The sequence below is a fragment of the Myotis brandtii genome, unplaced genomic scaffold (genome assembly GCF_000412655.1).
Source record: "Myotis brandtii unplaced genomic scaffold, ASM41265v1 scaffold1327, whole genome shotgun sequence".
Lineage (NCBI taxonomy): Eukaryota > Metazoa > Chordata > Mammalia > Chiroptera > Vespertilionidae > Myotis > Myotis brandtii.
The window spans coordinates 640,057-653,386 of record NW_005354705.1 but is presented as its reverse complement, the minus strand read 5'-3'; the positions used below and the strand labels follow the sequence as shown (position 1 = coordinate 653,386).

Sequence of the window (13,330 nt, the reverse complement as noted above, 5' to 3'; positions counted from 1 at the left end):
TGTCCTGGATTGCTCCCTCCATATCTAATTAAATACTAAATTTGAGAAGTATTAATATTAGAGAGGGTGTGGAACTGGCACACATGTCTGCTACTGGGAGTGTGAATTGGTCCCATTGCTTTGGAAGACTGCAGAATAAAGGTGAGCATAGCTTACCTTCTCCTCCATACAGCCTACAGATACCGTTCACATGTACACCAGGAACCATGCATAAGAATGCTCATAGTGAGGCGAGCGGAGCCGGAGACTAGACCGGAGGCCGAACTTGGGATCTGACAAGATGGCCGGGCTGCCCTGCAAGATTATCAAGGAAACCCAGCGTTTGCTGGCAGAACCAGTTCCCGGCACTAAAGCAGAACCAGATGAGAGCAACGCCCATTATATTTATGTGGTCATTGCTGGCCCCCAGGATTTCCCCTTTGAGGGAGGGACTTTTAAACTTGAACTATTCCTTCCAGAAGAATACCCAATGGCAGCACCTAAAGTACGTTTCATGACCAAAATTTATCATCCTAATGTAGACAAGTTGGGAAGAATATGTTTAGATATTTTGAAAGATAAGTGGTCCCCAGCACTGCAGATTCGCACAGTTCTGCTATCGATCCAGGCTTTGTTAAGTGCTCCCAATCCAGATGACCCATTAGCAAATGATGTAGCAGAGCAATGGAAGACCAACGAAGCCCAAGCCATAGAAACAGCCAGAGCATGGACTAGAGCTAGACTATATGCCATGAATAATATTTAAATCGATCTCATCATCAAGTGTTCATCACTTCTCCTGTTCTGCCAAGACTTCTTCCTTTTTTGTTTGCATTTAATGGACACAGTCTTAGAAATACAGAATAATAAAAGCCCAGACATCTTCAGTCCTTTGGTGATTAAATGCACATTAGCAAATCTATTTCTTGTCCTGATTCACTGTTATAAAGCATGAGCAGAGGCTAGAAGTACCATCTGGACTCTTGTGAAACGTTTAAAAGCAGTGACCCCTCTCTGCTTTTATTCATTTCTCCCCATCATGGTTTAAGTATAAAGCACTGTGAATGAAGGTAGTTGTCAGGGTTAGCTGCCGGGTTGTGGGTGTTTTTGTTTATGTTTTTTGAGGGGGTAAGTAGTTTAGTTTTAATTTTATGGGCTCCTTTCCCCCTTTATATGGTTATCTAATTGCATTGGTTAAATGCAGCTAACCAGTTCTTTAGAATATGCTCTCTAGCCAAGTCTAACTTCATTTAGACGCTGTAGGTGGACAAGCTTGATTGTTTGAACCAAAATGGGAACATTAAACAAACACCATGGCCCTCACAAATAACATTGTGACTTTGCTGTCAGATGTAGAATTCCCCCTTCAAGAAAAGCTTGTGACCATTTGTATGGCTTGTCTGGAAACTTCTGTAAATCTTATGTTTTAGTAAAATATTTTTTGTTATTCTAAAAAAAAAAAAAAAGAATGCTCATAGCAAGCATAAAAGGGGGTGAATTAAAAATAAATTGTGGTGTAGTTATACACTGAAATATCAGGAGTGAAAGCAAGCATACTACAGCTACACAAAGTAACACAGGTGAATCCCATAAGCATATTGTTAAAAGAGAAAAAAAGCTGTGGAAGAATACACATAATAATGATTATATATCCTTAATAATAAAAGCCTAATATGCTAAGACAGTCAACTGGTTGACCAGTTGCTATAATGTGCACTGACCACCAGGGGGCCGATAGTGTAGCTTGCTGCTGGAATCTGGCCAATCAGGACTGAGTGAGACAAGCTGGACATACCCTGAGCCCTCCTGTGGCCCCTCTCCAGCTGGCCAACCTCCCGCGTCCCTCCCCAACACCAATCATGCACCAGTGGGATCCCTCAGCCTGGCCTGCACCCTCTCACAATCTGGTACCCCTCAGGGGATGTCAAAGAGCAGGTTTCGGCCTGATCCCACAGACTAGGCCTCTAGAGAGAGAGAGAGAGAGAGAGAGAGAGAGAGAGAGTGTGTGTGTGTGTGTGTGTGTGTGTGTGTGTGTGTGTGTGTGTATGTATATATTTCAAAAATGCAAAGCTAAAAATACACTGTTTAAGATTCTACTATACACTAGAGACCTGGTGCATGACATTCATGCACGGGGGGAGGGGGGTGATTACTCAGCCTGGCCTGCGCCCTCTCGCAGTCCGGGACCCCTCAGGGAGCGGGCCTAAGCCAGCAGTCGGACATCCCCTGAGGGGTCCTTAGCACTGCCACAGAGGCGAGAGAGGCTCCTGCCACCACCGCTGCGCTCGCCATCCGTGAGCCTGGCTTGTGGCTGAGTGGTGTTCCCCCTGTGGGAGCGCACTGACCACCAGGGGGCAGCTCCTGTGTTGAGCATCTGCCACCTGGTGGTCAGTGCGAGTCATAGTGACCGGGTTGTTCCACTGTTCCGTCAATTTGCATATTAGCCTTTTATTATATAGGATACAGTTAAAAGAAAAAAGGGGATCATACTAAATGTTCTTTTCTATAACCTGATTTTTATAGTCTTATACTTATTTTTACTTAATACTCAGTAGACATAAAATATGGATTGAGAATAAAGAGTAACAACATGACAGACATCCCTGTGCCCTCCACCCCACATGCCCCTCTACAATATGTCCCCTTTCCCTTCTCCCTCTGAGCCATCTCTCTCCCAAATGTTATTTACACTATATTCTTGCTTTCCTTCTAGTGGATAGCTGAATCTTAAACAGTGTATTTTTAGCTTTGTGTTGTAGAATATTGAAGACAAGCACACAGCAACCAGCTTCCCAAAAAAAGAGGGGGAAAGAAGACAGATTCTATAATCTTAGAGTGGTCAGATTCTCTACCTATGCAATTCTTGGTAAGAAACCCTTTGTTGGCACTTTAAAAAGGAAGTGTCCAGCCCTAGCTGGTTTTGCTCAGTGGATAGAGCTTCGGCCTATGGACTGAAGGGTCCTGGGTGTGATTCTGGTTAAGGGCACATGCCCGGGTTGCAGGCTCAATCCCCAGTGGGGGACATGCTGGAGGCAGCTAATCAATGATTCTCTCTTATCATTGATGTTTCTATCTCTCTCTCTCTCCTTTCCTCTGTGAAATCAATAAAAATGTATATTTTTAAAAAAGGAAGTGTCCACTGCAAGTCAGCATGGGTACAGCTAGGGCAAGTCAGGCTGGAGAGACCCACTTCCCTCTGGCAGCACGAACATCTGAGGAAGGGTGGGCTGGAAAGAGCTATCAACAAACTAACTGATCTTTGGCACTTAACCAAAGTACCCTGGGATCGGTCAGGAAAAGAGTAAAATTCAGGAAACTGCAATCTGCTGTGAACCAGCATCATTGTTGTATGTGCCAATTTGCAAAAACAATAACAAAAATTGAGCCTTAATCTTCCCCAAGTCCCCCTCCCCCACTCCAGCCCTCTCCTTTGAATTGGGGAAGTAGAGCAAGACAGAAACTCAGAAGGAGGGTGCCTGTTGCCTACAAAAGACCAAAGCTTGGAAGACAGATGATCAGTGCCATCAGTAACTATGATTTGGGGGCTCAGAGAGACCCACACAATGATATGAGTCAGCTTCTTCCATCCTCCTGTCCATGTGTGTCTCCCGCATCCCCACACCTGATGTTCTGCTAGCCGAGGGTACAAAGGCCTCTGTGCGCCACCCTGCCCCTCCTCTACACACACAGTAGCCCACAGTCTGCAGGGAGGAGAAAGACAGCCATCAGAGGCATCCATCTAGGTGTCAATTTCTCTCCCTTCATGCTCTTAATTTGTTGGGAGAAAGGCAGCTCAGCTTCTCTCTGTTCACCCAGAGAGGGAGAGCAAAGCCTAAAATGAAAGGAATCCATGGACTTTTCTTCTTTGTTTTTCCTTAAAGCAACTGACAGGAGTTCATGTTAAATCCACCCACCTACTGTCCAGGATATAGCTACCCAGGGCCCCACTGGAATACAGCCACACAGGCTTGCTTTGTCGCTACCTGTAGTGCCCATGTGAATGAGATGGTGAAATGGGATGCAAACCGTTGTCACCAGACTCAAAAAAACCTGGACAATGGGCCTCATCTCTAATCACTCTGACCCTGACTCCCTTCTCTCCAGGCACCCACTCTTCTGTCTGTTCCTCAAATGCACCAAGCCCATTCCCACCTCCAGGTCTTTGCCCTTGCTGGTCCCTCTACCCAGACACACTTCCCCCTGATCTGTCTGAATCTGGTTTCTTCTCAACCAGCAGGTTCTAGATCATCGGTTCTCAACCTGTGGGTCGTGACCCCTTTGGGGGTCTAACGACCCTTTCACAGGGGTCGCCTAAGACCATCAGAAAACACATATATAAGTACATATTGTTTTTGTGATTAATCACTATGCTTTAATTATGTTCAATTTGTAACAATGAAAATGCATCCTGCATATCAGATATTTACATTACGATTCATAACAGTAGCAAAATTACAGTTATGAAGTAGCAACGAGAATAATTTTATGGTTGGGGGGTCACCACAACATGAGGAACTGTACTAAAGGGTCGCTGCATTAGGAAGGTTGAGAACCACTGTTCTAGATAAAATGATACCCTCTCCCAGTGGGCTCTCCTGACCAGCTTATTAAGCAACTTCCACCCAACCCTCAGGCATTCTCTATCACATCACCCCTGTTTATTGTCTTTCTAGCTTTTAACTCCATCTTCTACTACCCTGTCTGTCTGTCTTCCCCACTAAAATTTGAGCACCTGAAGAGCAGGGATCTTGCCTTCTTGTCTGTCTCTGTATCCCCAGGGCCTAGAAAGTGCCTAGCATACAGTAAAAGATCAATAAACATCCACTGAATGAATGGACATCAGCCCTGAGGAAGGTCTCAATATGGACACAGAAGGAAGATTTCACTCACTTAAATCATTTCTATTACATAGTCCTTTCAGTAACCATGTGTAACTTTAAGAGCTTAATTATATTACTCAAATGTCACTATACCTCGTTAAGTGGTGGATTTCAGGACTAAAAGCAGTGCCTCTGTCTAGCTCAAATAACTGTTGTTTCCATTAAAACGGAGGCTTAAATTTTTCTCTTATTGGAAGAACATTTTCTTTGCAAACAAACTTGCCTGGAACCCCATTATATAAAACTGATAAAAACACAGATGTTTAAATCAAAACCACAATGAAATACCACTTTACACCCATTAGTACAGTATTACTACCAAAACAAAACAAAAACAGAAAATAACAAGGGTTGGCAAGGGTGTGGAGAAATTGGAACTCTTATGTGCTGTAAAATGGTGCAGCTGCTATAAAAACAGTATGACAGTTCCTTAAAAGTTAAAAATAGATTTACCATATGATCCAGCAATCCCACTTCTCGGTATATACCCAAAAGAACTGAAAACATGGTCTCAAATAAATATTTGTACATCCCTGTTCATAGCAGCAGTATTCACAATAGCTAACTAAAATGTGGGAGCATCCCAAGTGTCCATCAACAGATGACTGGATAAGCAAGATAGGTTTACAATGGAATATTATTCAGTCTTTAAAAGTAAAGAAATGATGACATATGCTGCAAAATGGATGAGACTTGAGGACATTACGCTGAGTGAAATAAGTCAGTCACTAAAAGACAACTAATGTATCATTCCACTTTTATATGATGTACCTAGAACAGTCAATTTCATAAAGACAGAAAGTAGAATGGTGATTTCTAATGGCTGGGAGGAGTGGGGAGTTATGTTTAATAGGTATAGTTTCAATTTGCAAGATGAAAAAAGTTCTGTGGATGGATGATGAAGATGACTGCACAATATAATAATGTATTTAATACCACTGAACTGTACACTTAAAAATGATTATAATTGTAAATTTTATATTATGTGCCTTTTATCACAATGAAAAATATTGGGGGGAAATCCACAATTGCTTAATCTCAACTTGGGAGTAGAGGTGGCAGACAGACACATCTGCCCAACCTCCCAGTAGGATGACCAAGTCCTTCCGTGTTAGCACATTCCAGGAACCCCCTTCTCCCCAGGTAAACACGGAGCCAGTCACTAAACCATTGTGTCACTGTGCAGGGACCCTGCAGCCCAAACTTGAAGGTGACAAGACACAACTGTATTCTATGGAATTGTGTTCCAGGGGCTGCACTGTGAATGATGCCCCAGGAGCTGTGCCAGTGGTGCTGCCCCTTAGTCACCTCCAGGGAAAGAAAGAGATAAAACACCTGCAACCTGTCCTGGCCAAACCACAGGGCACAGCCTCATTGCCCTGCCTCTGGCTCCCCGGCTTGACCCAGAAGGAACTCATCCCGCAGCCCCAGGCCCCAAAGCAGTCCTGACTGAGCAGAGAGCCCTGTGCACCCTCCTTGGTTGCTAAGGATCTGACCAAACTCCCCGTGCTGGGCAGGGGGCAGGGGCGTTCAGCTCAGTCTAGGTGAGGGGTTCCAGTCCAGTCCTGACTGGTGAGGCCCATCCATCCCAGGATCCCCTCTGGATCCTTCTCCGTACTCCTAGCCCCCATCAGGCCTGAGTCCACCTCCCTATCCTGATGGGCCCTGGAGCTGCTGAGACTGAGACAGTGGCCCAGGCCTCTGAACCCATGGTCCACACCTGAGGACGGGCTCACCTAGGAGGCTTAACCAGGTTCCCCAGGCAGGGGCAGGAGTGGAGGGCAGTTTCCACCACAAAGCCCACTATCCCCCACGATCCCCCCTCAAGGTGCAAGCCAAATGCGGAACCAAGGGTCATTCTCTGCCTTCCACTCTTCTTTGAATAAACAGACTCGGTTCTAACATTTTAAATACATCAGCAGTCACAATTCTCAAGAAACACAACTCTCATGCAATCATGGATTTTTCTGTCTTGTGACTTCCTGACCAGCAACCTCTTACAGTGTAAAGGAGGCTCAGAGCCTAGACCTCAAGGAATCAGAGAGCTCAGGGGCCTTCAGCCCAGAAGGATGAGGGTCAGCCTGGTTCTCCTCACTCTTTCATTCTTCTGAACAAAGAGAACACAATGGCAAGAGGCGGAGGTGTGGGTGGTCCAGAAATGGTTGCCTGGGTCAGCACCTGGAAACAGCACCTTTACTGGGGGCCTCTCCCCGCTCCTGGGCAGGACTCATTTCTCCCTCCTCTGGGGAGAGGAAAACCGGCCTCTGCACAGAGCCTCCTGGCCCTTGGGTACCCAGCAGAGAGAAGCTGGTCCAGAGCCGGCCAGGCTATCTGCTCGGCCACCTCCAGGGGCTACACAGGAGCCACATGTAAGCCTGGGCTGGGAGAGAGAAACTGCAAAGGAACAAGCTGGCTTCCTGGCTTAGACGGGGTTTTACAATATTTGAATTGGTTGCCAACCTTTAAAAATTGGAGACATTAAAAAATCTATACTCTCTATTTATTTTGCAAATATGGGAGACCAAGCAGACCTGTGCCTGAATTTCCACACAAGATAACCTTTGACTGGAACTAAGGTGGTGAGTGCTGTCCCTTTAGACAGGGGTACACGCCCCAGGTCCCAGGAGCCCCCACTGCCAGGCCACACCCAGCTGCTGTCTGCCTGGCTTGAGGGGGCATATGAGTCTCAGACCCCTGTGTCGTCCTCTCTCCTTTCCCTATAAGATGTGTCCAGTTGTGAGTATGGCTCAGAGCTGCTCCTGGCAGGTAGGAATAAATACCTGTGGGACACAAGACGAGGGAGCAGCAGGCAACTCTGAGAGAGGCCTTTCCACCCTAAACAGGCAAGGTTGCCTCTCTGCAGGGGCTGGCACCCGGGGAGAAAGTGACACAGCCAGGAGTCCCGGGGGCGGCGGGGGGGGGGGGGCACATTTTCCTGAATCTCAACTCTCCTGAGCTGAATTTCAACCAAATTCAGAGAAGGGAAAATGCTGGGTCCTGGGCCTCTCATTGGACCTCCCTGCTGGTCCAGGAATGAGAGCTATTTACCAGGAATTCTGACTGCAACCACCTATAGAGCTCCTGAATGCTTTCCCATCGCTCCATTATCATTGTATGACCTCTCATCTGCAGATGGGGCCACCAATCCTTTCCCGGAGGGTTGCTGTGAGGAATAGAGATGAGTCAGGAAGCAAGCCACATACCAGGCCTAGAGACTTAGTGAGTGGAATCTTTTTTCTCTCCAAAGAACAGAAAAACAAAATGGAGAAATAATTGGCTTTACAGTCAGAAAGATACAGGTTCTATATACATCAACAAATATACATCAAAAGCCTGCTCTGTGCCACCCATTCAGTCAGCATGCGTAATGTAGTGGTGGGCAGGAACGGACACTTCAGCTCCCAGGGACCCCCAGCCGTGGCCTGCCATGCTTCAATTAGGCTTCCCGAGCCTCAGCTTCTTTGTCTGTGACATGGGGGTAATAAGGCCTTTATTGCACAAAACAAGCATGGGTATATAAGTCAGTATGCACAGCACCAGCCCTATCAATACTATTTGCCATTTTAAGAACACAGGTTCAGAAAGGCTGAGTGTCCTGTCTGGAGTCACACAGCTTTCACGAACAGAAACAAGGACAAGTCTAGCATGCCTGCTTCATAGGCCAGGCTCTGCTCTTCTGGGCACAGCAACCCCCAACCCCAGCATCCCTCTGAAACCTGTGAGGGAACAGTGCCCAACCTGGGCATCCACTAATATTTCCATGTGGGAATTCCTTCCCAGCCTTTCTTAGAAAATTATGTTTTTCCAAATCCCAAGAAAATTCAGTTGAGAAACTGAGAAAAAGTGTTATAATTCTCCTGAAGGAATTGAAGCTTAACAATCAACACAGAGATGATACTGATTTAAAGTAATCCACTGACATCAAGAGCAAGAGCCGGACACATTTGACACGTGAAGTTCAAAGTGAAGATTGGTCCTTTGGGGAAGCAGAACAGGAGCATGTAGGAGAGAAGTGGTCACGGTCCATCAGCTTAAAGCCCTTGCCATGGGAAGTGTGAGTTCAGGGCCCCGTCTGCTGCTAAACAAATGTGAGTGAGTTTGTGTTTATAGCACATTTTACACAAATCATGTAAGTGATGTTTCAAGAAATAAGTTTTGGAAACAAAGTCCTTAAATTGGCAATTTAAACTTGCTAGGAAATGTGAATAGTATGTTATTTGAACAATAATATTCACTGACATTGTTTGAGTTATTGCTATAGGCTATAGCTCATTAGAAATGATTTAACAGAAGAAATTCTAAGAGGAAATAGGTAAATGTCATAGAATACTGGGAGATGAAACCAGAAACATTCACTAAAATCTAAATTAGCAAACGCAATACTGGAATGGGAAAACCAAAATCAGAATAAGCAGACATCTAGGTCTTGAAGAGCACTTCTTCCCAGTTGGGGAGGAGCCACTGCTAGACCTCGCAGGACAGGTTCCAGGAATCGGAGTACACTGGCAGCTCACTGCCGCTGCCCTTAGTTATGGGGGCGGTGGGGGCGGGGGTTGCTTCTTGGTTCTGAGAGAAGCTGAGCAGATATTGGGTGTCCTGTGAATGAGGAACTATAGCTACTGTGTCTGTGCTCCTTCTCTGAGCTGCCCTCCTCAGGAAATAGAATCGCCATTCTCTAAACTGCTCAAGCTGCAGACAGGAAGTCATCCTTAAGACCTCTCTCCCTCATCTCCCCACCCCTCCCCCACCTCCCATCCAATCCATCAACAAATCCTATCAGCTCTGCCAAAATTCCTCTCAAATCCATCTGCTTCGGCTCTTCCACCACCACCCGAGTCCAGATATCATCTCAAGGCCTCAGGACATGCCCATTAACTGAACGAGGGTTTGGCAGAAACACAGAACCCAACCAGGTGTCAGGAAGACCATGAAAATTCAGAGTTCAAGTGTGCAGAAAGAATATACAGATCGTGTAACATAGAAACCCACACATGAAACCTAAATGTTCATGTTGACCAATGTCACCCCAATCTAATAAAAATTTTTAAAAATTATGCAGAAAGAAATTGCAGAAGGAAGTCAGTCATAACCCCAGTAGGAAAGGCAAAATTTCATCCACACAGATCAGAGAGAAGAATTATAGAAACATCTGAAGGACTGATGGAGGGGGGAAGGTAATAAATGTCCTGAACTCAAGAAATGAAAAAATCTAGCCTAGCCATTAGAAATGTTTGCTACATTCTCCATGAAGGTTCTGGCTTCTGTCCACACAAGTCACACAGAAGAATCATTCGAGTCCTAGCCAGTTTGGCTAAGTGGACAGAGTGTCGGCCTGCTGACCGAAGGGTCCCAGGTTCGATTCTGGTCAAGGGCACATGCCTGGGTTGCGGGCTCAATCCCCAGTGTGGGGCATGCAGGAGGCAGCCAATCAATGATTCCCTCTCATCATTGATGTTTCTATCTCTCTCTTCCTTTCTGAAATCAATAAAAATATATTTTTTTAAAAAGAATCATTTGAGGGTCTAATTTGAACATTAGGAGACACCAACCCTTTTTAAAAGAAGTGAACTTCAGGCCTCCTGTTGTCATTGCGACTCTCAAGTTAGAGCTCCAAGTACCCAGTCACAGTGGAGAGGAATCACCCTTGAAGTACACAGGCCCACAGCTCAAATCCCCTTTGACCAATAAGCAACCCCTGCTGCTGGGATGGTGATCTGGTCGGGGCCATAAATAATTGCCCCAGCAATCTCAATTTGTTTAAGATAATAACACTGCACCCTAGTGGGGAAGACTCAGAAAGGTCACAATTAAACATAGATATGAATATATAAGTCATGCATAGACTATTAATAGTCATGCAAAAATTAGGAATAAATTTGTTAGCTTTATAAACAGGACAATATGGGTAAAGCAAAAGGCTTATAGGAAATTAATTTTTAAATGTATTTTTCTACTAATATTCATTTAAGAATCAAAGTAACTGCAAATAGCTTCCTACACACAAACTTTACCTGCAGGAAGAATAGGCAGCAAAGTAGTAAAAAAGTAGCCAGATCACCTAGCCAGTGTGGCTCAGTGGTTGCACACTGACCCATGAGCCAGGAGATCAGGACACATGCTGGGTTATGGGTTTCCTCCTCAGTAGGGGACATGCAAGAGGCAGCCAATCAGTGATTCTCATCATTGATGTTTCTATCCCTCTCTCCCTCTCCCTTCCTCTCTCTGAAATCAATAAAAAAAAAAATTTTAAGTAGCCAGATCAAGGAGTCAATCAGAGAGGCTTATGAAGACATACAATAATAAAATGAAAAGCACGGGAATTCTACACCTCACTCACTTATTCAGAGGAATTAAAATGGTCCGTGAAAAAGGAATGGTGGTTGAATTGAGCACATAATGAACCATAATTCTGGGGCCTGGGGAAAGTAAAATTGGACAGCATGTTAATATGGAATAAAGTTTCTACAATACACTAAAGAATGTTGTAACTGTTTTCTGGGAACTGAGGGGAGTTCTGAGTAGGCAGGTTTTTGTTTTGTTTTGGGGGTTTTTGTTCTGTTTTGTTTTTGGCAGTTTGGGAATGATGATGATGATAAATCATCCTTTGTTTCAACTGATGAAAGATTTTATCAAGCTCACATATTTTAAAGCCACATGATAGTAAATATAAACAAGATTTTCTTGTGACAATTTTTAAACAAAGGGGCAGCATAAAATGCCATGGGGCTTAACATCATTACGTTTGGGTTTGACCTCCAGCTTCCACAGTTACTGTCATGAACCTTAAGTAAATCCCTTAATCATCCTGAGCTCAACTCTCTCCATTTTAAAATGATGGAGAACCAGAGGGTCGGTGTAGTGATGCATCTGTAAGCATTTTGTGAACCAGAGCGCTGTACAAATGCTGGCCTCATGTGAGGCAACAAAAGCATAGATACTGCACCAGAGTGGAGACCACAAATCCCCCGTTGTTACTGAATTAACTATTGACTGTTAACTGTCCTGTACAGACCTATGTAAAAGAAATGTGTCTATCATTTTACTTTTTTTTTTTTTAAGAAGGGGGGGAGAGAGAAACATCAATATGAGATGGATGGGTTGCCTCCGCATGCACCCTGACTGGGGATCAAACCCGCAACCTAGGTATGTGCTCCGACCAGCATCAAACTCACCCCCTTTCTGGTGCACGGGATGAAACTCCAACCAACTGAGCAACACCAGTCAGGGCTCTCGTTTTACTTTCCATCCGATCCCAGAGGTGTTTCCTTGCTTTGCCTTCTCCCACCTCCCTAACCTGTCACCAATGGATTTCGAGTAACCCACTTGAGTCTTCTCTTTTGATTGCAATATATAAATTAAGGTGTAAACCTGCCATTCTCTGGATCAGTGGTTCTCAACCCTCTTAATGCCGCGACCCTTTAATACAGTTCCTCATGTTGTGGTGACCCCCAATTTATTGTTACAAATTGAACATAATTGAAGCATAGTGATTAATCACAAAAACAATATGTAATTATATATATGTGTTTTCTGATGGTCTTAGACGACCCCTGTGAAAGGGTCGTTCAACCCCCAAAGGGGTCGCGACCCACAGGTTGAGAACCGCTGTTCTGGATAATTTTCTCAATACATTGAGATTTTTGCCTCCCAACAATTGTCAGTTTGGCTCAAACTCACAAAAAATCTCTGTAGGTTTGAACGTTTCTTACATTGACATAAGCCAAACTGAGTGCAAAGAGGAGCTCCTGTGTGTGGGGCGGGGGCCGCGGGGGGGAGACAACCTCTCAAAATTCTCAAGTCCCTTTTAAGGAACAGATATATAATAAAAATATAAAAGAAACCATATTAGAAATGCACAGAGGTCTGCAAAACAGGCTTTTTCATTCCCAAAACCCAAACCAACACAAGGGGAGAAAAACGAACGCAATGCCTACCTGTGCCAAAGTCTGATCCTGCCCACGGAGACGCTGCACTGGCACGGACTGTGAAGAGGAAGCGAGGGCTGCGGGGAGAGGAGAGCAGCCACGCGTGGCCTACCACCGGCAGCAGTGCACTCTCCACTTTGAACAATGCGCCTCTTCCCTCCGGCAAACCCAGTGTTGTTTCGTCGCTTGGTGTGCCCTAGTATGTCCGCTCTGTGTGTGGGGGGGGGGGGTAGAGGAGGCGGGGAAGGAGCCTGCAGCCACTGGGCCGATGGCTGCCCCTGGCTCCAGGGCTGCTTTCCCTGCAGTAACTGGCCTTGTCCGGTCTCCCACCGCCTCGGGAGGATCGCGGGTGTCCGGTCCTCCTCCACCTCATCTTCCTCACGGCCCTCAGATGCCTGCTCCACCTCCCACTCCTGGTCATTGTACCCACTTTGGTACCAGCCAGGTGGCCCCTAGGTATGAGGTGTGGGAGGAGCTGGGGGGCTACCGCCGCTAATAGGCGGGGTCCCCGGACAGGGGCGGCTCAGCTGCTCCTGCGGTGCCGCC

At 45.6% G+C, this 13,330-nt stretch overlaps 1 protein-coding gene across 1 annotated transcript; it reads left to right on the top strand.

The window, feature by feature from the left end:
* The first annotated feature begins 231 nt into the window (after window positions 1-231).
* Window positions 232-819, top strand: LOC102245966 (ubiquitin-conjugating enzyme E2 N). Its single transcript, XM_005860217.2, has one exon. It carries the CDS (start codon window positions 281-283, stop codon window positions 743-745), a length of 465 nt encoding a protein of 154 aa, XP_005860279.1. The 5' UTR covers window positions 232-280; the 3' UTR covers window positions 746-819.
* The last annotated feature ends 12,511 nt before the right edge of the window (window positions 820-13,330 follow it).

Coding starts and splice junctions, on each gene's coding strand:
- LOC102245966 (XM_005860217.2), top strand. CDS start 281: ATGGCCGGGCTGCCCTGCAAGATTATCAAGGAAACCCAGCGTTTGCTG.